Source organism: Dendrobates tinctorius, unplaced genomic scaffold (genome assembly GCF_039654945.1).
Source record: "Dendrobates tinctorius isolate UK_male_01 unplaced genomic scaffold, ASM3965494v1 ptg000301l, whole genome shotgun sequence".
NCBI lineage: Eukaryota > Metazoa > Chordata > Amphibia > Anura > Dendrobatidae > Dendrobates > Dendrobates tinctorius.
The window spans coordinates 471,550-496,371 of record NW_027361968.1 but is presented as its reverse complement, the minus strand read 5'-3'; the positions used below and the strand labels follow the sequence as shown (position 1 = coordinate 496,371).

At 45.2% G+C, this 24,822-nt stretch overlaps 1 protein-coding gene across 2 annotated transcripts; it reads right to left on the bottom strand.

The window, feature by feature from the left end:
• Positions 1-7,084: 7,084 nt before the first annotated feature.
• On the bottom strand, positions 7,085-24,227 carry LOC141073439 (uncharacterized). 2 transcript variants are annotated; one of them, XM_073560651.1, is made up of 4 exons: positions 23,855-24,227; positions 19,875-20,001; positions 16,698-16,765; positions 7,085-7,218 (listed from the first exon to the last, which is right to left on the bottom strand). In XM_073560651.1, the coding sequence occupies exons 1-4, from the start codon at positions 24,183-24,185 to the stop codon at positions 7,106-7,108; spliced, it is 639 nt and encodes a 212-aa protein (XP_073416752.1). In that variant the 5' UTR covers positions 24,186-24,227; the 3' UTR covers positions 7,085-7,105. The 2 variants fall into 2 exon arrangements, with proteins under 2 accessions (XP_073416752.1, XP_073416753.1); XM_073560652.1 differs by lacking the exon at positions 7,085-7,218 and adding an exon at positions 16,206-16,472.
• Between the last annotated feature and the right edge of the window lie 595 nt (positions 24,228-24,822).

The window sequence follows — 24,822 nt, the reverse complement described above, 5'->3', positions numbered from 1 at the left end:
AAGACAGTTCTCCAGAGACTCAAGGAGAACCAATTGTTTGCTAAATTGGAAAAATGTTCGTTTTTTGTACAGGAACTGTCTTTTTTGGGGTTGATTGTGTCCTGTGAGGGGTTTCGTATGGATCCTAAGAAGGTGCTGGCGATCGCTGACTGGGTTCAGCCTCGAGATCTCAAGGGGCTCCAGGGCTTTTTAGGATTTGCGAACTATTATCGAAGGTTCATTAATGGTTTCTCACAAGTGGTTAAACCACTCACGGATCTTACCCAGAAGGGCGCTGATGTAAAAAATTGGTCTGTACTCGCTAGGGAGTCCTTCTCAGCGATTAAAAATTTTTCATGTCTGCCCCGGTGTTGGTACAACCAGACCTGTCCAAACCATTCATTGTGGAGGTGGATGCTTCTGAAGTGGGGGTGGGGGCTGTGCTGTCCCAGGGTTCGGCCACCCTTACCAATCTCAAACCCTGTGCCTTCTTCTCCAAGAAGTTCTCCTCAGCTGAGAAAAACTATGATGTAGGCAATAGAGAACTTCTTGCGGTCAAGCTGGCGTTTGAGGAATGGAGGCACTTTTTGGAAGGGGCGGCTCACCCTATCACGGTTGTCATGGATCACAAAAACTTGGCATACTTTGAATCTGCTAAGAGGCTTACTCCTAGGCAAGCCCGTTGGTCACGTTTTTTTTCACGATTTCAGTTGTCCATTACTTTTCAACCTGAGTCCAAAAATGTTAAAGCGGATGCCCTGTCCAGAAGTTTTGATCCAGTGTCTCCTCCTGAGCCGCCGTCCTCCATTCTTCCCCCAGGGGTGGTAGTGGCGGGGGTCTCAACTGAGTTGGAACAAGAAATTCTAAGGGCTCAGGCCCTAGCTCCGGAAACCAGGCCGGGGGATAAACTGTTTGTTCCAGATTCTTTGCGGCCTAGACTTCTGCAGGAGTTTCATGAGTCTAGGTTGAGTGCTCATCCAAGTATCACAGCTACTAGAGAGGCAGTAGCCAGGGGTTTTTGGTGGCCTTCATTAAGGTCCGATGTCAAGGAATTTGTTTCTGCTTGTGGCATGTGTGCCCATTCCAAAAGTTCACATAACCGACCGGCTGGGGAACTCATACCTTTAACGGTTCCTGATAGGCCATGGACTCACCTTTCCATGGATTTTATTACCGGCCTTCCACCTTCCAGGGGCAATACCGTGATCTGGGTGGTGGTGGATAGGTTTTCTAAACAGGCCCATTTCATTCCCTTGGCAGCATTACCCTCAGCAGAAACATTGTCAAGGTTGTTTGTGCAGCATGTGGTCCGATTGCATGGGGGTACCCCTGAATGTTGTGTCTGACAGAGGTGTGCAGTTTGTGGCCAAATTTTGGAGGGCGTTCTGTATGAAATTGGGCATCTCACTCTCCTTCTCGTCGGCATATCACCCGGAGAGTAATGGTAAGACAGAACGCACCAATCAATCCTTGGAACAAATTCTCAGGCGTCTTGTCTGACCTCCGCCAGACAGGAGGATGGGTGTGATGCGCTACCGTTGGCGGAATTCGCTTTTAACAACCGGGTGAGTCAGTCCACCAACATGTCCCCATTCCTGATTAACTATGGGTTTAATCCGCATTTTGGGGAGTTTTCATGGGTGGATTCCGATTGTCCAGGTGCAGAGGGGTCCGTTCAACGGTAAAAAGACCTCTGGGCTGAAGTCCGGCATAATATCTCTCGGGCCCAGGGGAGATACAAATATTTTGCTGACAAAAAGAGAGCCTCGGGAGACATGTTTCAGGTGGGAGAGAAGGTTTGGCTCTCCACACGTAACATCAACTTAAAGGTACCATGTAAAAAATGCTTATTCTTGTAAAATACTTAGGACTAGTTACCAGATAAAAATGAGGTTTACTTGGATTCTTCCATCAAAGAAAAGATTATTACAGAAAAACATAAAAATAGGTGAAAGAGAGATTGTCCATTAGTTCATAGCAAAAGCTTTCACCTTCTTTCTCTGGGATTCCACATGGCAAATGGCCTCTGTCTCTCTTAGGCTTCTTCATAGTAAAGTTACATACCAGCTGTTCAGCTATGTCCGTGCAGAGATGACATCTTGCGTCTGTGTCTGATGATGGTGAGGGAAGGAGCGAGCGACCTCTACAGTGAGCCATGAATTATATACGTATCTTGAAGCACGTGATCTTGGTATATATGGAGTTGTCCTGTACCATGAGCCAAGCTTACAAAAATAGCCTATGTCGTGTCAGCTAAAGCAATGTACAGAACTGAGTCTTATATGAAATTAACGGATTATTAATATTTAACAATTCCCCCTTTTGAGGGAGACAGACATTAATTGGAACCCTCAAAATTTAACAAGATCTTCTTTCTTCTTTTCTTCTTCTTTGGCAAAATAATTTAATATCAATAATAATAATAATATCAGATTACCGTTATAAGTACTCAATGACATAATTGATGTGAATTCATGTTATGGTAAGCTGTGAACAATATTCATATACAATATGTATAATTATACTTCCCTAAATCTAAATTGAAGCATCTCAGGTCCAGTCATCATCATCTGATGTCATCTGGTCTTCATTTTGATGTCTTCTGTCTTCTTCTTGGTTCTTTTAAAAACACAGTTTTTCTCTAGCATATAGATGTTGTAGAAATCGTGATGTGTATAAAATCAAAGTCCATAAATTCAAATGTTGATAAGGAACAAAGTCTATAGATGAAATGCAGCTTTAATATCTGTGCAGTGTCATCTTTAAAAACCTGGGCTTACATTGGCTCGCCTTGGATATTCTGGAATCCTTCATCGGTACTGGTCTTTGAACAGGTGTGACGTCTTTGGTCAGCAAAGCAAGGGTTAAAATGACTCTTCCTTGCTAAACGTAGCACTATAACCAGTCCTTGTCCTAATGCACAGGACACATGTCAGGGTTGTAGCTTCCTGACAATTACCTTCATTGTTCACCAGCTTTACAGGTGATTGGAAATCTCTGGAACTTGATAAGAACGTGATAACACCGTTCATCTCAGCATCGTAGGATCATCGTCCTCTGGTTGTCAGGTTAGACACTTTAATTGTGACTGTCAGTGGTGGATACTGCACTTGTGACTGTCAGTGGTGGATACTGCACTTGTGACTGTCAGTGGTGGATACTGCACTTGTGACTGTCAGTGTCGGATACTGCACTTGTGACTGTCAGTGGCGGATACTGCACTTGTGACTGTCAGTGGCGGATACTGCACTTGTGACTGTCAGTGGTGGATACTGCACTTGTGACTGTCAGTTGTGGATACTGCACTTGTGACTGTCAGTGGTGGATACTGCACTTGTGACTGTCAGTGGTGGATACTGCACTTGTGACTGTCAGTGGTGGATTCTGCACTTGTGACTGTCAGTGGTGGATTCTGCACTTGTGACTGTCAGTGGTGGATTCTGCACTTGTGACTGTCAGTGGTGGATTCTGCACTTGTGGTTGTCAGTGGTGGATACTGCACTTGTGACTGTCAGTGGTGGATACTGCACTTGTGACTGTCAGTGGTGAATACTGCACTTGTAATTAACACAGTCTATTACTCAGTAATCATAGCTTTGTTACCTTCTGGGACTTCTGGATCGCGGCATTCTTCTTCTTGCAACTGATAAGAATCAATAAAGTTTAGAAATATGAAAAGTCTTTATTAATGTAATTTCAGTATCTTGCTTGAAGTCTTCATTCCCTATTCTATGCCAAATCTGGTAATTTTCCTATCCTATAATATCACAGCGTACCATAGCAATCAGTAATATCCATATAATTATTATCAGAATTTGTACCATATATGGATTTCAATGTTTGAAATAATAAACAAATAATAAGTGATAATACATTATTATCCATATTCTTCATGTGATAGAACATTTTTATGTCATAGATGTAATTACCTTTTTCAACCCCTAGGTGTCAGTGTGTTTTATGTAACCAGTGTTTTCATCTTTATTAATAAGGAATATATTTATTATACTTATAATATGTAGGAATGTAAAGCCATGAACCAAAATAAGAATATATGAGTGAGCGAATGAATGAATAAAATAATTGTTGCATATAACTCAGAAGTGAAACATTTTCCTTTGTAATAGAACCATATCATCTATATATTTAATGAAGCAATATTCTCAGTAGATATTACTTTACTACATATTGATGAAAGAAAAAATAAAAATTTAAGAATAAAAATAAAAATAGAATAAAAAATTGAAAATTAAAAATAAGAATAAAAATAAAAATAAGGCTTTTATGTTGATGCAGAGTAGTTATGTCTTCAGTAACATATACCCTTAATATTTCCATGATCTGGATTATTTCATAATTGTCATAAACTTGTGTTACCAAAATATTCAAATTATGCAACTTTGCATATAATATTCTTCTTAGTGTAAAGAAATGACTCTTTATAATTCTTAATGTTATTATACCCAATACTTATACCATTGTACCTTATTTATATTTGTTCTTTATTAAAATGTGTGAAGAAGAGGTATTAATCAAATGTGATGATGTAGTCAGGATCAGAAACATATTTTCCCCCTTAATACCGAAAAATATTGTTTTATGAAATAATTCATTTATCAAAACCAAAATTAAAATAATTAATTTATAAATTGTGTGAATTTATACTTGCTTTACCATTTATTTGTCTGAAGATGTGTAACCATCAAAATTAATTTGAATATCATAAAATTATCCTTTGGAAAAATTAATTTAAATGTAGATTTTCTTCATAAACCATTTTGATGTGTGATTGCACTTATCCACAATTAACTAAGTCAAGAAATAATAATTACCATAGAAATATAGGAATATATGTTGTATAGGTAATATTTCATTATATCTTAATACTCTAATAATTTAACTGATCTGCATATTTCTCCTAAAGATAAAGGCTTTTGGGTTTGTTTTTTTTTGCATTCAGAATCCTGAGGCCTCACATACAACAAACGTATCACATTACTCGCTCAGCAGCTGCGCATACACTCAGTCACTGTCACTCAGACTGTGTCACATATACGAAGGTGTGATGAATACACGTATTTTAACCCAAATTATCCTAATTATCAATGCATTGTAAACGATTAAGATTAGTATCTTAATATTTCTTTGAATATTCCCCAGATACACATGACATAAATATATATTGTATAGCTATACTTGACATTTAGGCCTGGAAAAAAATTCCATTGGTTTGTAAAAGTTGAGACCCCTTGAAAATTCTTTTCCCAAAGAACAGGGACATAGTATACTGGTATACTTATTATTAGAACAAAGTTCAAATTTCACATGCTGTGGTTGTCATTCATGCCATGCAGTAAAGGCTCACACAAAACATTTAAAATGCAGTTAATTATTTTCTTTTAAGTGTTAAATATATGAAATCATGCAATTATTGCAAATTCCTGTGTAAATAAAGGCATAAATCCTTGTAAGAGAATTTTTCCCATTAAGTCCTGCTTTGAAATGAAAATTCTAAGGAAAAATAAAAGAGAAGGTTAATATCATATTCATAATTCTAAATATTATTACTGGAGTAGATTTTAATTTTCACTAGAAAATACAGTTCTACAATCTCTACTTCTACAAACACTCTATATATACTGTATGAATATGTATATACCCACAAACCATAGAACTACAGATTATACTCTATAAAATAATTACATATAACTGACTAATTGTATAATTCTTTTACACAATATATATATAATTACTTTTTCTAGCCAATTCCTACACCCACTCTTTCCCTGTAAAAGATGTCTTTAAATATTCTTGCTACTTTGAAGTTAACGGATTTTCTGAGCTGCTCAGATGGACCCTTCAGCTCAAAGTCAATGATGTCACTCACCACCTGCTTCTGGCTGTCACATTCGGCCATCTTTTTTACAGAAAGAAGAAGATCAGAACTTTGAATTTCATAGGGCTTATAACAAACGTGATTTTCTTCGTTCTTCATAGATTTGATTTTGGGGAAAAATCATTTTAGAAGGCTTTGCTAATACAGGCTTCTGATAAGATTTTACTCTGCCTGTCTTCACAAAATTAGCACAATTTACTTTCCTTTCACGATTCTCGTGTTTTCTGGCAAAATCAAGGGATTGCGCACATTCCAATAAAGAATCTTTTTGTGACGCAATAACACGAGATGCAGGATTTAAAAACCAAAATTTGCTTACAAAACTCCTTATGAGGGACGGTGTTTTGACATTCTCAATCAGCATTTTGTACAGACGGTCATATATGGACATAAACATAAAAGTACATTCCTTCCGACCAATCCTTAATTTTTGAAGAATATCAATATCTGGATGATTTTCATTTGATGAACAAAAAATAAGAATTTGTAATCTGTCCTTATCATTTAAGTTCACATGTGTTTCACCAGATAACTTTAAAGTCAATCTCCTAGCAAACTTTACAGGGATCCACATTTTGAACAACTGATTCTTCTCCTCGTTAGATAAATCAAATTTGTCAACACAACTTTCAAAAACCTCAGAGTTTCTACAAACATGAATTTTGTTATCATATGCAGGAATGATTTTGCATATTTTTAGCAAACTTTTCCTTACTTTACTTCGGAGTTGGGCCTGTGAGTCGTCTATTTTTAGTGGTCCGTCTTTCCCTTGTACGTCATCTACGTCAGTTCTGAAGTCTCCTCCTACTTCTCCATCTTGTTCCACGTCTGCAAGGTCACCTTCAATGGCTGCTGCTACTATTTGCCTTTCATCTTGTAACTGCTTTTCTACATTACAATGTATCTCGGGAACATCACTATTTTCCTTTGCACAGTCATTTTTAAATTTCTCTGACACAGATCTATGAAATATATCTACCATCTGTAGAATATTTTTTAATCTCTCTCTTTCTCTATTGAAAAACTTAGAATCTAACTTCTGATTCTCCATTTCACATTCTGCATATAAGCTGAGCCATAATACTTCTGAATTAGACTTGTCTACAGACTTAAATTTCAATTTATTCTGCTTAGCATAAGAAGTAATGAAATCCATTTCTCTTACCTTGAAATGTCTCAGCTTGTTCCTTTGATGGACAACGCTGGGCTCTTGTCTTCACACGTCTGGCTTCAGCACATCTGGCACTTCTTAGTCCTCACTTCTAGGTTCTGTCTGATTCTTGTGAGTAGTAGAGTTCCTGATAACTTGCACATATGATTGACGTTAGCAATGTTCAAATCCCCTTTTTGGGCAAGTTGAGGGAAATCCGCAAAAAAGTACAAAAATTTAGATCTGGCTGGCTCTCCAATGTAAAATAATGCGTATTCTTATAAAATACTTAGGACTAGTTACCAGATAAAATGTAGTGGTTTATTTGGATTCTTCCATCAAAGAAAAGATTATTACAGAAAAACATAAAAATAGGTGAAAGAGAGATTGTCCATTAGTTCATAGCAAAAGCTTGTCACCTTCTTTCTCTGGGATGACAAATGGTAAAATGGCATCTGGCTCTGTTCGGCTTCTCAAATAGCAAAGTTACAGACCAGCTGTTCAGCTATGTCTGTGCAGAGATGACATCTTGCGTCTGTGTCTCATGATGGTGAGGGAAGGAGCGAGCGACCTCTAGAGTGAGCCATGAATTATATACATCTCCTAAAGCACGTGATCCAGGTATATATGGAGTTGTCCTGTACCATGAGCCAAGCTTACAAAAATAGCCTATGTCGTGTCAGCTAAAGCAATGTACAGAACTGAGTCTTATACGAAATTAACGGATTATTAATATTTAACAGGGGCTCATACTGTATATAGGAGGCTATGTGGGGCTCATACTGTATATAGGAGGCTATGTGGGGCTCATACTGTATATAGGAGGCTATGTGGGGTTCATACTGTATATAGGAGGCTATGTGGGGCTCACACTGTGTATAAGGTCTAAGTGGGGCTCATACTGTACATAGGAGGCTATGAGGGGCTCATACTGTATATAGGAGGCTATGTGGGGCTCATACTGTATATAGGAGGCTATGTGGGGCTTACACTGTGTATAAGGTCTATGTGGGGCTCATACTGTACATAGGAGGTTATGAGGGGCTCATACTGTATATAGGAGGCTATGTGGGGCTCATACTGTATATAGGAGGCTATGTGGGGCTCATACTGTATATAGGAGGCTATGTGGGGCTTATGCTGTTTATAGGAGGTTATGTGTGAGGCTAATACTTTATATAGAAAGTTATATAGGGGCTCATACTGTATATAGGAGGCTATGTGGGGCTCATACTGTATATAGGAGGCTATGTGGGGCTCATACTGTATATAGGAGGCTATGTGGGGCTCACACTGTGTATAAGGTCTATGTGGGGTTCATACTGTACATAGGAGGCTATGAGGGGCTCATACTGTATATAGGAGGCTATGTGGGGCTCATACTGTATATAGGAGGCTATGTGGGGCTCACACTGTGTATAAGGTCTATGTGGGGCTCATACTGTACATAGGAGGCTATGAGGGGCTCATACTGTATGTAGGAGGCTATGTGGGGCCCATACTGTATATAGGAGGCTATGTGGGGCTCACACTGTGTATAAGGTCTATGTGGGGCTCATACTGTATATAGGAGGCTATGTGGGGCTCATACTGTATATAGGAGGCTATGTGGGGCTCACACTGTGTATAAGGTCTATGTAGAGCTCATACTGTACATAGGAGGCTATGAGGGGCTTACACTGTGTATAAGGTCTATGTGGGGCTCATACTGTACATAGGAGGCTATGAGGGACTCATACTGTATATAGGAGGCTATGTGGGGCTCATACTATATATAGGAGGCTATGTGGGGCTCATACTGTATATAGGAGGCTATGTGGGGCTTATGCTGTTTATAGGAGGTTATTTGTGAGGCTAATACTTTATATAGAAAGTTATATAGGGGCTCATACTGTATATAGGAGGCTATGTGGGGCTCATACTGTATGTAGGAGGCTATGTGGGGTTCATACTGTATATAGGAGGCTATGTGGGGCTCACACTGTGTATAAGGTCTATGTGGGTCTCATACTGTACATAGGAGGCTATGAGGGGCTCATACTGTATATAGGAGGCTATGTGGGGCTCATACTGTATATAGGAGGCTATGTGGGGCTCACACTGTGTATAAGGTCTATGTGGGGCTCATACTGTACATAGGAGGCTATGAGGGGCTCATACTGTATATCGGAGGCTATGTGGGGCTCATACTGTATATAGGAGGCTATGTGGGGCTCACACTGTGTATAAGGTCTATGTGGGGCTCATACTGTACATAGGAGGCTATGAGGGGCTCATACTGTATGTAGGAGGCTATGTGGGGCCCATACTGTATATAGGAGGCTATGTGGGGCTCACACTGTGTATAAGGTCTATGTGGGGCTCATACTGTATATAGGAGGCTATGTGGGGCTCATACTGTATAGAGGAGGCTATGTGGGGCTCACACTGTGTATAAGGTCTATGTAGAGCTCATACTGTACATAGGAGGCTATGAGGGGCTTACACTGTGTATAAGGTCTATGTGGGGCTCATACTGTACATAGGAGGCTATGAGGGGCTCATACTGTATATAGGAGGCTATGTGCGGCTCATACTACACTCACTGGCCACTTTATTAGGTACACCTGTCCAACTGTGTGTTAAGACTTAATTTCTAATCAGCCAATCACATGGCGGCAACTCAGTGCATTTAGGCATGTAGACATGGTCAAGACAATCTCCTGCAGTTCAAACCGAGCATCAGTATGGGGAAGAAAGGTGATTTGAGTGCCTTTGAACGTGGCATGATTGTTGGTGCCAGAAGGGCTGGTCTGAGTATTTCAGAAACTTCTGATCTACTGGGATTTTCACGCACAACCATCTCTAGGGTTTACAGAGAATGGTCCGAAAAAGAAAAAAAATCCAGTGAGCGGCAGTTCTGTGGCCGGAAATGCCATGTTGATGCCAGAGGTCAGAGGAGAATGGGCAGACTGGTTCGAGCTGATAGAAAGGCAACAGTGACTCAAATTGCCACCCGTTACAACCAAGGTAGGCAGAAGAGCATCTCTGAACGCACAGTGCGTCGAACTTTGAGGCAGATGGGCTACAGCAGCAGAAGACCACACTGGGTACCACTCCTCTCAGCTAAGAACAGGAAACTGAGGCTACAATTTGCACAAGCTCATCGAAATTGGACAGTAGAAGATTGGAAAAACGTTGCCTGGTCTGATGAGTCTCGATTTCTGCTGCGACATTCGGATGGTAGGGTCAGAATTTGGTGTAAACAACATGAAAGCATGGATCCATCCTGCCTTGTATCAACGGTTCAGGCTGGTGGTGGTGGTGTCATAGTGTGGGGAATTTTTTCTTGGCACTCTTTGGGCCCCTTGGTACCAATTGAGCATCGTTGCAACGCCACAGCCTACCTGAGTATTGTTGCTGACCATGTCCATCCCTTTATGACCACAATGTCCCCAACATCTGATGGCTACTTTCAGCAGGATAATGCGCCATGTCATAAAGCTCGAATCATCTCAGATTGGTTTCTTGAACATGACAATGAGTTCACTGTACTCAAATGGCCTCCTCAGTCACCAGATCTCAATCCAATAGAGCATCTTTGGGATGTGGTGGAACGGGAGATTCGCATCAGGGATGTGCAGCCGACAAATCTGCGCCAACTGTGTGATGCCATCATGTCAATATGGTCCAAAATCTCTGAGGAATGCTTCCAGCACCTTGTTGAATCTCTGCCACGAAGAATTGAGGCAGTTCTGAAGGCAAAAGGGGGTCCAACCCCTTACTAGCATGGTGTACCTAATAAAGTGGCCAGTGAGTGTATATATAGGAGGCTATGTGGGGCTCATACTGTATATAGGAGGCTATGTGGGGCTTATGCTGTTTATAGGAGGTTATTTGTGAGGCTAATACTTTATATAGAAAGTTATATAGGGGCTCATACTGTATATATGAGGCTATGTGGGGCTCATACTGTATATAGGAGGCTATGTGGGGTTCATACTGTATATAGGAGGCTATGTGGGGCTCACACTGTGTATAAGGTCTATGTGGGGCTCATACTGTACATAGGAGGCTATGAGGGGCTCATACTGTATATAGGAGGCTATGTGGGGCTCATACTGTATATAGGAGGCTATGTGGAGCTCACACTGTGTATAAGGTCTATGTGGGGCTCATACTGTACATAGGAGGCTATGAGGGGCTCATACTGTATGTAGGAGGCTATGTGGGGCCCATACTGTATATAGGAGGCTATGTGGGGCTCACACTGTGTATAAGGTCTATGTGGGGCTCATACTGTATATAGGAGGCTATGTGGGGCTCATACTGTATATAGGAGGCTATGTGGGGCTCACACTGTGTATAAGGTCTATGTAGAGCTTATACTGTACATAGGAGGCTATGAGGGGCTCATACTGTATATAGGAGGCTATGTGGGGCTTATGCTGTATATAGGAGGTTATGTGTGAGGCTAATACTTTATATAGAAAGTTATATAGGGGCTCATACTGTATATAGGAGGCTATGTTCGGCTCATACTGTATATAGGAGGCTATGTGGGGTTCATACTGTATATAGGAGGCCATGTGGGGCTCACACTCTGTATAAGGTCTATGTGGGGCTCATACTGTACATAGGAGGCTATGTGGGGCTCATACTGTATATAGGAGGCTATGTGGGGCTTACACTGTGTATAAGGTCTATGTGGGGCTCATACTGTACATAGGAGGCTATGAGGGGCTCATACTGTATATAGGAGGCTATGTGGGGCTCATACTGTATATAGGAGGCTATGTGAGGCTCACACTGTGTATAAGGTCTATGTAGAGCTCATACTGTACATAGGAGGCTATGAGGGGCTCATACTGTATATAGGAGGCTATGTGGGGCTTATGCTGTATATAGGAGGTTATGTGTGAGGCTAATACTTTATATAGAAAGTTATATAGGGACTCATACTGTATACAGGCGGCTATGTGAGGACTCATAGTGTATATAGAGAGACTATGTGGGGGTTCGTACTGTATATAAGGGTCTATTTAGAGGCTCATACTGTATACAGGGGATGTGAGTGCTCATATTGTATATAGAGAGGCTATGTGTGGCTTATACTGAATAAATAAAGGCTATTTGAGGGCTCAGATGCTATATATATATATAGATATACAGTATATATATGAGTATATTAGGAGCTCATAAAGTATGTAAGGGATTATGTGGGGACTCAAACTGTATACAGGGGGCTATGTGGGTATTCACACTGTATATGTGGGGGCTCCTACTGTATATAGGGGATGCCAGTATACTTAATTCTTTTCAGTATTGAGTGATACAATTAATATTAGTATTGAGCAGAATTGATTTCTACCTATTGGTTGGAATCCTGATCGGTAAAAAGTTACTTTAATTCTAAATAATGAAATTGGCCGCTATTATCTCCGCACCTCCTATGTCATCTGTCCACTCTGCACCACAACGTGTCACATACAGATACACACAACCTGTGTGATGCCTCCACATCTGCGGGGAAGTAATGTGACGATCTAGTTCCAATACTGGATCTGATTACTGGTGAGAAGACGGCGAGTTGGAAAACAATTGTGGTTAAGAACAGATGGAGGCGCAGAGAGACCAGAGAGGATCTGGAGCGCACCAGCAATGTCTCAGGACAAGTACAAAAATGGAGGATTCGAAAATGTATATATTGTGGAAATATCGAGACGTAGGAGGAATATATAAGAAAATCTGAGATCGCTTTGACCACAATTGTTATACACCTTGTAACTCGCCGTCTTCTCACCAGTAATCAGATCCAGTAGAGAAGCTGGATCCTCACATCACTTTCCTGCAGATGTGGAGGCATCACACAGGTTATTTGTATCCGTATCTGATACGTTGTGGTGCAGAGTGGGCAGACGGCGAAGGAGGTGCGGAGCTTATAGCGGACATTTTCATTATTTGGAATAAAAGTGACTTTTTACAGACCGGGATTCCACCGCCGTGAGTTTTGTTTAAATTAGTGGAATCTTGAGTCTTACAGTTCTCGTTCAGCGATTTCATTAGTTTGACCTCCACAACAGTCACAATCTCTCATGTGGCCCCTCTCGAAATTTATGTGCCCACCCTTTCATTAGTGGATGTGAATGTACGAGCAGAATTTAGCACCTCAAGCAATAAGAGGGACAGAATGTAGAGAGAAGATATAGGAAGAGGACAGGGTAGAAATAAGGAAGAAGAGGAAGAGCGGTGCAGAGGGAGCGGTGCGGAAGGAATGGTGTGGAGAGAGCGGTGCGGAGGGAGTGGTGTGGAGGGGGCAGTGTAGAAGGAAGGAGCTGTGCGGAAGGAATGGTATGGATGGAGCGGTGCAGAAGGAATGGTAAGGAGGGAGCAGTGCAGAGGGAGTGGTGTGGAGGGAGCAGTGCTGAGGGAGTAGTGCGGAGGGAGCAGGGCAGAGGGAGCAGTGCAGAAGGAATGGTACGGAGGGAGCGGTGCGGAGGGAGTGGTGTGGAGGGAGCAGTGCAGAGGGAGCAGTGTGGAAGGAATGGTACTGAGGGAGCGGTGCGGAGGGAGTGGTGTGGAAGGAATGGTATGGAGGGAGAGGTGCGGAGGGAGTGGTATGGAGGGAGTAGTGCAGAGGGAGCCGTGCGGAAGGAATGGTATGGAGGGAGCGGTGAGGAGGGAGTGATGTGGAGGGAGCAGTGCAGAGGGAGCAGTGTGGAAGGAATGGTACGGAGGGAGCGGTGCGGAGGGAGTGGTGTGGAAGTAATGGTATGGAGGGAGCAGTGCGGAGGGAGTGGTATGGAGGGAGCAGTGCAGAGGGAGCCGTGCGGAAGGAATGGTATGGAGGCAGCGGTGAGGAGGGAGTGATGTGGAGGGAGCAGTGCAGAGGGAGCAGTGCGGAAGTAATGGTATGGAGGGAGCGGTGCGGTGCGGAGGGAGTGGTGTGGAGGGAGCAGTGCAGAGGGAGCAGTGCCGAAGGAATGGTACGGAGGGAGCGGTGTGGAGGGAGCAGTGCAGAGGGAGCAGTGCGGAAGGAATGGTATGGAGGGAGCGGTGAGGAGGGAGTGATGTGGAAGGAATGGTATGGAGGGAGCGGTGCGGAGGGAGTGGTGTGGAGGCAGCAGTGCAGAGGGAGCAATGCAAAAGGAATGGTACAGAGGGAGCGGTGCGGAGGGAGCGGTGTGGAGGGAGCAGTGCAGAGGGAGCAGTGCGGAAGGAATGGTATGGAGGGAGCGGTGAGGAGGGAGTGATGTGGAAGGAATGGTATGGAGGGAACGGTGCGGAAGGAGTGGTATGGAGGGAGCAGTGCAGAGGGAGCAATGCAAAAGGAATGGTACAGAGGGAGCGGTGCGGAGGGAGCGGTGTGGAGGGAGCAGTGCAGAGGGAGCAGTGCGGAAGGAATGGTATGGAGGGAGCGGTGAGGAGGGAGTGATGTGGAAGGAATGGTATGGAGGGAACGGTGCGGAGGGAGTGGTGTGGAGGGAGCAGTGCAGAGGGAGCAATGCAAAAGGAATGGTACAGAGGGAGCGGTGCGGAGGGAGCGGTGTGGAGGGAGCAGTGCAGAGGGAGCAGTGCGGAAGGAATGGTATGGAGGGAGCGGTGAGGAGGGAGTGATGTGGAAGGAATGGTATGGAGGGAACGGTGCGGAAGGAGTGGTATGGAGGGAGCAGTGCAGAGGGAGCAATGCAAAAGGAATGGTACAGAGGGAGCGGTGCGGAGGGAGCGGTGTGGAGGGAGCAGTGCAGAGGGAGCAGTGCGGAAGGAATGGTATGGAGGGAGCGGTGAGGAGGGAGTGATGTGGAAGGAATGGTATGGAGGGAACGGTGCGGAGGGAGTGGTGTGGAGGGAGCAGTGCAGAGGGAGTAATGCAGAAGGAATGGTACGGAGGGAGCGGTGCGGAGGGAGTGGTGTGGAGGGAGCAGTGCAGAGGGAGCAGTGCGGAAGGAATGGTATGGAGGGAGCGGTGCGGAGGGAGTGGTGTGGAAGGAATGGTATGGAGGGAACGGTGCGGAGGGAGTGGTATGGAGGGAGCAGTGCAGAGGGAGCCATGCGGACGGAATGGTATGGAGGGAGCGGTGAGGAGGGAGTGATGTGGAGGGAGCAGTGCAGAGGGAGCAGTGCGGACGTAATGGTATGGAGGGAGCAGTGCGGTGCGGAGGGAGTGGTGTGGAGGGAGCAGTGCAGAGGGAGCAGTGCAGAAGGAATGGTATGGAGGGAGCGGTGAGAAGGGAGTGATGTGGAAGGAATAGTATGGAGGGAGCGGTGTGGAGGGAGTGGTGTGGAGGGAGCAGTGCAGAGGGAGCAATGCAGAAGGAATGGTACAGAGGGAGTGGTGCGGAGGGAGTGGTGTGGAGGGAGCAGTGCAGAGGGAGCAGTGCGGAAGGAATGGTATGGAGGGAGCGGTGCGGAGGGAGTGGGGTGGAGAGAGTGGTGCGGAAGGAGCGGTGCAGAAGGAATGTTAAGGAGGGAGCAGTGCGGAAGGTATGGTATGGAGGGAGCGGTGCGGAAGGAATGGTATGGAGAGAGAGGTGCGGAGGGAGTGGTGTGGAGGGAGCAGTGCAGAGGGAGCAGTGCGGAAGGAATGGTATGGAGGGAGCGGTGCAAAGGGAGTGGTTTGGAGGGAGCAGTGCAGAGGGAGCAGTGCGGAAGGACTGGTATGGAGGGAGCGGTGCGGAAGGGATGGTATGGAGGGAGCGGTGCGGAGGGAGCGGTGCGGAGGGAGTGGGGCGGAGGGAGCGGTGCAGAAGGAATGGTAAGGAGGGAGCAGTGCGGAAGGTATGGTATGGAGGGAGCGGTGCGGAAGGAATGGTATGGAGAGAGCGGTGCGGAGGGAGTGGTGTGGAGGGAGCAGTGCAGAGGGAGCAGTGCGGAAGGAATGGTATGGAGGGAGCAGTGCAAAGGGAGTGGTTGGGAGGGAGCAGTGCAGAGGGAGCAGTGCGGAAGGACTGGTATGGAGGGAGCGGTGCGGAAGGAATGGTATGGATAGAGCGGTGCGGAGGGAGTGGTGTGGAGGGAGCAGTGCAGAGGGAGCAGTGCGGAAGGACTGGTATGGAGGGAGCAGTGCGGAAGGAATGGTATGGAGAGAGCGGCGCGGAGGGATTGGTGTGGAGGGAGCAGTGCAGAGGGAGCGGTGCGGAAGGAATGGTATAGAAGGAGTGGTGTGGAGAGAGTGGTGCGGACGGAGCGGTGCAGAACACCAGATGAGGCTGCGGTTACAGCTGAGAAGTCAGCTATTTTTCCTTCACAAAGAGAAACAAGCCAGCTCACCGACTTTGGAGAAAGCACGGTACACCAACCTGGTATGGCTTAATCCAATGAAAAAATGAAGAAATCCAGCTTCTCACGATAAAGCTTGAAATTTTATTCCATCATAATTATAGGTAAACATCGCATTCCGATCGAAACGCGTCGCTCATGTCTCTGCCTTATGAGCTGATGTAATCCAAAGGAGCTGTACCTTTGTACCTATAATTATGATGGAATAAAATTTAAAGTTTTATCGTGAGAAGCTGGATTTCTTTGTTTTTTTCATATTTTTCCTTCACCCTTTGACCAGCCCTCTACAATTCAGCAATATGGAGCCTGAACAATGGCATTTTTCATTATTAATAAAACGCAATCCACAAAGCAATCATGTCCAGAAAAAAAATTGTATTTTAGTCCCACATTTCACCAATCTCTGCTCAGTACCTGTTATTTGTTTGGCCTTCAGCATAATCTCTCCCAGATTCTCTTCTGGGTCAATTTGCTTCTTTGCACTATGAGATAAGAGAAAATTATCAAAATTAATATAAAATGACCAACTAAAACCAAAAATAATAAAATACCTCTGTACAGACCACAGAGCGTGACCACAAACCTCACAAGGAAAAAATTATCTTCAGAATATTATGTCCCATACTGGACTGTGCTCCGTGGTCTGTCTCTACGGTGTGTGCTCCGTGGTCTGTCTCTATGGTGTGTGCTCCGTGGTCTGTCTCTATGGTGTGTGCTCCGTGGTCTGTCTCTATGGTGTGCTCTGTGGTCTGTCTCTATGGTGTGTGCTCCATGGTCTGTCTCTATGGTGTGTGCTCCATGGTCTGTCTCTATGGTGTGTGCTCCATGGTCTGTCTCTACAGTGTGTGCCCTGTTATCTGTCTCTATGGTGTGTGCTCTGTGGTCTGTCTCTGTGGTGTGTGCTCCATGGTCTGTCTCTACGGTGTGTGCCCTGTTATCTGTCTCTATGGTGTGTGCTCTGTGGTCTGTCTTTATGGTGTGTGCTCCATGGTCTGTCTCTATGGTGTGTTCTCCGTGGTCTGTCTCTATGGTGTGTACTCCATGGTCTGTCTCTATGGTGTGTGCTCCGTGGTCTGTCTCTATGGTGTGGGCTCCATGGTCTGTTTCTATGGTGTGTGTGCGCCGTGGTCTGTCTCTATGGTGTGTACTCCATGGTCTGTCTCTATGGTGTGTGCTCCGTGGTCTGTCTCTATGGGGTGTGCTCCATGGTCTGTCGTACTCCATGGTCTGTCTCTATGGTGTGTGCTCCGTGGTCTGTCTCTATGGTGTGTGCTCCGTGGTCTGTCTCTCCAGTGTGTGCTCTGTGGTCTGTCTCTATGGTGTGTGCTCCGTGGTCTGTCTCTACGGTGTGTGCTCCGTGGTCTGTCTGTACAGTGTGTGTGCTCTGTGGTCTGTCTCTATGGTGTGTGCTCCATGCTCTGTCTCTATGGTGTGTGCTCCGTGGTCTGTCTCTATGGTGTGTGCTCCATGGTCTGTCTCTATGGTGTGTGCTCCGTGGTCTGTCTCTACTGTGTGTGCTCCGTGGTCTGTCTCTATGGTGTGTGCTCCATGGTCTGTCTCTATGGTGTGTGCTCCGTGGTCTGTCTCTACTGTGTGTGCTCCGTGGTCTGTCTCTATGGTGTGTGCTCCATGCTCTGTCTCTATGGTGTGTGTGCGCCGTGATCTGTCTCTATGGTGTGTGCTCCGTGATCTGTTGCTATGGTGTGTGCTCCGTGGTCTGTCTCTATTGTGTGTGCTCCGTGGTCTGTCTCTATGGTTTGTGCTACGTGGTCTGTCTCTATGGTGTGTGCTCCGTGGTCTGTCTCTATGGTTTGTGCTACGTGGTCTGTCTCTATGGTGTGTGCTCCGTGGTCTGTCTGTACAGTGTGTGTGCTCTGTGGTCTGTCTCTACAGTGTGCTCCATGGTCTGTCTCTATGGTGTGTGCTCCGTGGTCTGTCTCTACTGTGTGTGCTCCGTGGTCTGTCTCTATGGTGTGTGCTCCATGCTCTGTCTCTATGGTGTGTGTGCGCCGTGATCTGTCTCTATGGTGTGTGCTCCGTGATCTGTTGCTATGGTGTGTGCTCCGTGGTCTGTCTCTATTGTGTGTGCTCCGTGGTCTGTCTCTATGGTTTGTGCTACGTGGTCTGTCTCTATGGTGTGTGCTCCGTGGTCTGTCTCTATGGTGTGTGCTCCTTGGTCTGTCTCTATGGTGTGTGCTCCATGGTCTGTCTCTATGGTTTGTGCTACGTGGTCTGTCTCTATGGTGTGTGCTCCGTGGTCTGTCTCTATGGTGTGTGCTCCGTGGTCTGTCTCTATGGTGTGTGCTCCATGGTCTGTCTCTATGGTTTGTGCTACGTGGTCTGTCTCTATGGTTTGTGCTACGTGGTCTGTCTCTATGGTGTGTGCTCCGTGATCTGTCTCTATGGTGTGTGCTCCGTGGTCTGTCTCTATGGTGTGTGCTCCGTGGTCTGTCTCTATGGTGTGTGCTCCGTGGTCTGTCTCTATGGTGTGTGCTCCGTGATCTGTCTCTATGGTGTGTGCTCCATGGTCTGTCTCTATGGTTTGTGCTACGTGGTCTGTCTCTATGGTGTGTGCTCCGTGGTCTGTCTCTATGGTGTGTGCTCCTTGGTCTGTCTCTACTGTGTGTGCTCCATGGTCTGTCTCTATGGTGTGTGCTCCGTGATCTGTCTCTATGGTGTGTGCTCCATGGTCTGTCTCTATGGTTTGTGCTACGTGGTCTGTCTCTATGGTGTGTGCGCTGTGGTCTGTCTCTATGGTGTGTGCGCTGTGGTCTGTCTCTATGGTGTGTGCTCCGTGGTCTGTCTCTATGGTGTGTGCTCTGTGCTCTGTCTCTATGGTGTGTGCTCCGTGATCTGTCTCTATGGTGTGTGCTCCGTTGTCTGTCTCTATGGTGTGTTCTCCGTGGTCTGTCTCTATGGTGTGTGCGCTGTGGTCTGTCTCTATGGTGTGTGCGCTGTGGTCTGTCTCTATGGTGTGTGCTCCGTGGTCTGTCTCTATGGTTTGTGCTACGTGGTCTGTCTCTATGGTGTGTGCGCTGTGGTCTGTCTCTATGGTGTGTGCGCTGTGGTCTGTCTCTATGGTGTGTGCGCTGTGGTCTGTCTCTATGGTGTGTGCTCTGTGCTCTGTCTCTATGGTGTGTGCTCCGTGATCTGTCTCTATGGTGTGTGCTCCGTTGTCTGTCTCTATGGTGTGTTCTCCGTGGTCTGTCTCTATGGTGTGTGCGCTGTGGTCTGTCTCTATGGTGTGTGCGCTGTGGTCTGTCTCTATGGTGTGTGCTCCGTGGTCTGTCTCTATGGTGTGTGCTCTGTGCTCTGTCTCTATGGTGTGTGCTCCGTGATCTGTCTCTATGGTGTGTGCTCCGTTGTCTGTCTCTATGGTGTGTTCTCCGTGGTCTGTCTCTATGGTGTGTGCGCTGTGGTCTGTCTCTATGGTGTGTGCTCCGTGGTCTGTCTCTATGGTGTGTGCTCTGTGCTCTGTCTCTATGGTGTGTGCTCCGTGGTCTGTCTCTATGGTGTGTGCTCCGTCGTCTGTCTCTATGGTGTGTTCTCCGTGGTCTGTCTCTGTTGTTTGTCCCTTCCCATAAGTCTTACCTGTAGATGAACACTGGGACTATGAAATCCACGTTTTCTTCGTGTGTTTCGGTCTTTAGCAGGATCTCCATCATGTCTTTAAACTCAGTGTGCCATGTAACGTTAGTGTCCAAGGGGAGAAAGTTTCCTAAATGAAGAGACAATTAAAAAAATCTGTGATGGTGGCGCCCCCTGTGGATTGTTAATAACTGGGAACTTTTGCCTTATTTTTCTGTTATTGAGTTGGTGCAGAATGACTCTGGTCCTGGTATGGGGGGCAGTATCACGTCCACTGCTCCATAAATCTCGGCAGAAATCCTAAACCCAACAAAATGGTGCAAGGTAGAAAGGAGCGCTGATGGGTTTTCACCATATCACACACCGTTAGTTGTAGAGTTACAGCGGGAGATCGGAGAACAATAATCACAACCAACGACATGAGAAGAGAAGATCGTTAGGATGTTACAGATTATCTCTGTTACAGTTTGTCAGGAAAATATGAATCATTTTCCACGGTTTCGAATACACATACAGAGCTATCGGCTGCAGCTCCTTGGTTATTGAATGACATGCTGCCCTTCCCCATTAGGTTTGGCAGTGTACACACAAAGTCTCCTGTGCATGCTCAGCTCATAGACATCCCCCTCCCTCTTTCTCCCTATTGGAATGTCCTCTCGCCCCTCCCTTCCTCTCCAGAAGCTGGGCACGTTTATTGCCCTAACTAGGTAAATCCGGTCTGCCTGTAGCACATGTTCTTTTGTCTATTCAAACTTAAATATAATAAGGCAGATTAGGCATAGAGGCAGGAAACTTATATTTTTGGAATCTGCATAATGAAAGCTATCCACAGTGGCATTTTCTGGCTCATGTGCCCATCAGGAACTGAGAAAAGGGTTCCCGCAGTCCAATAGCCTGCAAGTAGTTCTTGTTTGGTATCAATAGAAAGATAAATTTGTGAGAGAAAACATTATATGTCTGTCATCATGCTGTGAGCCTCGTAGCCAGAGTTATGGCACTTATAAGTTTTCAAGTAACTTTCAAAAGGGGAGTACATTTCCCAGCTCTGCCCACCCAGTGAGGTCAGCCAGAAGAAGGTATGAGGCTAGAAATCTCATTCAGGCTGTCGTTCAGACGTGGGGAGACAGCATATACCATCCCTGCTGTGGACTAAATCTTGGTCCTTGGGAACTCCCCTCCCTCTCCTCTACATGGCGAGCCATTGACTGATATGTGTAATTCTTATTTTAATCCATTTTATTTTGCAATTGCCTGCATATAATGTATCTTGTCTCTTTTGTAGCATCTTTTATATTTTGGTAAACACTGCCTATATTTTCTGGAGTAAATCTATAAAGTTTACTAGTTTCGTTTTCCTTGCTCTATAACATACTGCCATGTCCTTTGTGCTAAAGTACACTATCGTGTGGGTCGGCTCCTAACCCGATACTGATTTTAATCTAGAATAAGGAGCTGGTGGCAACAAAGTGTTCTGGGGGATTTGGGAGACTCTGGCACTGACGGAACGGCGGTTTATATGTGTATTTCCTGCCTGAGACTGGGGATATACATACTGCCCTCACTGCAGAGTGCCCAATAGTCAGTATACAGCAAGGCAGCCTTTCTGGCGACTACTTATCCTAGGTGTAGTTGCCTGACTGACCTGAGGGTAAAGGAGGCGCCAGAGAGCTGCAAGTTCCTAATCGGAACTGAAACATGGAATATAATAAATCCCTGACAACTGGTGGCAACCACAGCACCCCCAGTTCAAAGCACTGTTCTGCAGTCAGTGACGACCCCGGACACTTCTCTTACCGGTACTTTATTTCCCAGTTTCTGACTCTCAGGATATTTTACTCTTTTAGTCCCATAAATCATTTGTGTTATTTTGTGTCTGGGACAATCCGCTGTAAGTGGTGACCACAGTATCTTCTCCTGTCATTGGTTGGGATTGTTTTTCCGTTGTTCTCCGATCTCCCAGTGTTACACTCTATGGATAAGTGTTTGGAAACGCGTCAGCGCTCCCCTGTTTCATGCGCCATGTTGAAATTTTAAAGAATTGGGAATAAAGATTTCTGACGATTTTCTGGAGACGTGGATATGCTGCATCCATCTATTTTCTGCCGGCATCATACTGTCGGTCTATAGTTGAATCTGCAGCCACACTGTCAGGATCGCCGTTCTCACATCGCTCGGCTCGAGATGTTTTCTTTTCCTATATAGCTTCTATCATTGATCACTGTGACAATTCTTCACTGGCCGCCATCATACCAGCGGAGCCTGAAATCAGGACAGGGCACAAAACACAACTGTAGCGGAGCATCGAGGAAATGGCTCCTCCGCCCCGATGACGGCTCACACCCCCCAGAACTCGCCTGCTGCCCGATAACAATTAGGCCTCTTTCACACATCAGTTTTTTGCCTTCAGGCGCGATCCGGCTTTTTTTTAAAAAAACGGATCCGGCAAAATGCAATGCCGGATCCGGTTTTTCCCCATTGACTTGCATTAGCGCCGGATCGTGCCGGATGGCATTGCGTTTCATCCGTTTTTTGCCGGATCCGGCAACTTGTCTCATTCCGGCGTCTTGAAAAAATGTCTACTGTAACGTTTTTTGTCTCCGGCGAAAAAGCCGGAAGCGCCGGATCCGGCGCTTCCAGCTTTTTGCTACAATGAAAGTCTATGGGCGCCGGAATGCGCCGGATCCAGAAAAAGACGGATCCAGCCACCGGATCCGGTTTTTTTAAGTCTGCGCATGCTCAGATCCAATTGGCCAGCCTCCAGGAACAGAGACGGATCCAGCAAAAAAACGGATCCGTTTCTACAGTTCGCCAAAATTTATGCCGGATCCGTTTTTTCTAAAAAAAGCCGGATCATGCCTGACGGCAAAAAACTGATGTGTGAAAGTAGCCTTACTCTACAGCTGATACTCAAATAACTTATGAAAAATCAGTAAATAAACCTCTGTCCCCCCCAATCTGCACCTGTACCTTCTGCCGCTACTTCTTAGGGCAGGTTCACACGAGTGTATAAGAAATTGTTCCGTTTCATCCAGAGAACTTGGGTGATTTTCTTCTCACTTGTCATCCGAGTACGATCTGATATTTTCCAGCAGAAAAACCAAAGAACCATTTACAGTTTCCCTTGTTACATAATTGCAATGAATCCATGAAAAAAAAACTGCAGTTGTGTGAACAAGACCTTATTGAAAGTAGAGGACGAAAGGCTCTGTAGGCGCTTAATTCCTTAAGACTTTTTTCCTCCCCTTCTTTCACAAGCCATAACTTTTCATCTCTCCATCCATGGGGCTGTCTGAGCTCTCGGTTGTTGTGTTGTTAGAAGATTTTCTTTATATACTTTTTGGGAACGTAAGACATTTCAATTTCTTCTTATTGTATGTTTTCACGAAATGTGGCCACTGAAAAATTGCAAACTCTGGCTGTTTTTTTTTTTTTGGGGGGGGGGGTTAATGTACGGTCTCAAAATCTGACCCCCAAGACAAGTTCAGTGTAAACCAGTGACCTAAGTCTTCTCTGGGTCTATCATCTAATCCTTAGCAGAGAGGATACATCCATGGATGGGAGCTCAGCGCTTTCACATTGGTATAACGCTGTGTGAATCTTGTTTTTGGTGCTGACACACAATGGTGCCCAGATATGGGAGATCATCGGGGTAAACATGATCCAACCTTGAAGGCAACGTAAGGAAGATCGAGAAACACTACGTTATGAAATCCAGAAATGACTTGGACATATATTTGTAATGCACGTGAAGGCACACATGAAAATATCAAGTATAAGGGCAGGGTTCCGTGTCTGGATGAGGCAATCTGGGATTAGATCTAATCTATGAAACAAGCCCAAAAAGGTAATTTTATGAGGTTTTATCAGGTCAATGACAGATCCCGTTACTGGAAGTGACGTCGATAGAGAATACTAAGTATTGTTTACCTGTCTCTTGTTAAACATCCTGTAATATAAAAGATCCTTAAAGCTCCGGCACTCACCCAGTTGAGCGTAGATCTCCCCGGTCTCATCCTTGTTCATTTTGACACATCCTCGGTTGTCCACCAAGGTGATGGTCTCCGTCAGCTTATATGCGTATCTTATCATGGTCTCGGGCTTCTCCTCTGATATGGCCATCTTAGCATGGGCCATATAGGGTCCATCATCCACCACGTACTTACAGGAGTTGATGAAGGAGGATTTCCCGTGACCGGTGTAACCAAAGAGCTGTAGGAGAACCCGGGAGTATCCCTGATTACCCCGAGGCCCATTATTCAGGGAGAAATTCTTGATATAATCTCTCATGTATGGAGAATCCATAGCCGTAGCCATAGGTGATTCTTACGAGATTACAGAATCTAATAAAATGAAAATGAAAGAGGTTTTTGCAGCTTGGAAGTGTTGAGCCTTGATTTCACAAACGGATATTAACCCTTCCTCTAGTAGGAGTGAAAACAAACATGACACCTACTCATGAAAGCAGTTCCATGAATTGGTTCCGGAATAGTCCCACTTCTTCCTGCCCCATTGGACAATTGACCTCGGTTGTGTTGGACCAGGCAGAACATTGTTATATTCTGAATACAAGCTGCTGCTCTCCTGTGGTCTCTTTGTAAGGAAGAAAATATTCCATGATCCACTAATGAAACTCTCTGTTCTCGATATAAAGAGCCTGTAACATTGCTTTTAAGGTCTCTCCCCACACAGTGAGACTTGTGATCAGTCGCGATGTAGGAAACATTGATGTATCTTGGAAGTAGCATTGAGACTTCAATTTCCCCTATCCTTCTTCACAAAGAAGTTACGGTCATAAGAATTGTTAGACACAACGGTGATAATGGAGTACGAGAACAGAGCTTCCTATTAGACAATTTCTGGAACCGGACTGCCGGACAGAAGAAGCATCCACCACAGCAGCACAGCTGCCACCAGGAGTATCAGGGCCACATACTGCAAAAAATTTTGGGTC

Bases quoted from the DNA above. Each gene is read 5' to 3' on its own strand.
- LOC141073439 (XM_073560651.1), bottom strand. From the start codon at position 24,185: ATGGCTACGGCTATGGATTCTCCATACATGAGAGATTATATCAAGAAT. The intron at 16,766-19,874 runs GTAAGACTTATG...CTTATCTCATAG, and splicing joins GTCCCAGTGTTCATCTACAG to TGCAAAGAAGCAAATTGACC. The intron at 7,219-16,697 runs GTACTGAGCAGA...TTGCCCAAAAAG, and splicing joins GAAGGCCAAACAAATAACAG to GGGATTTGAACATTGCTAAC.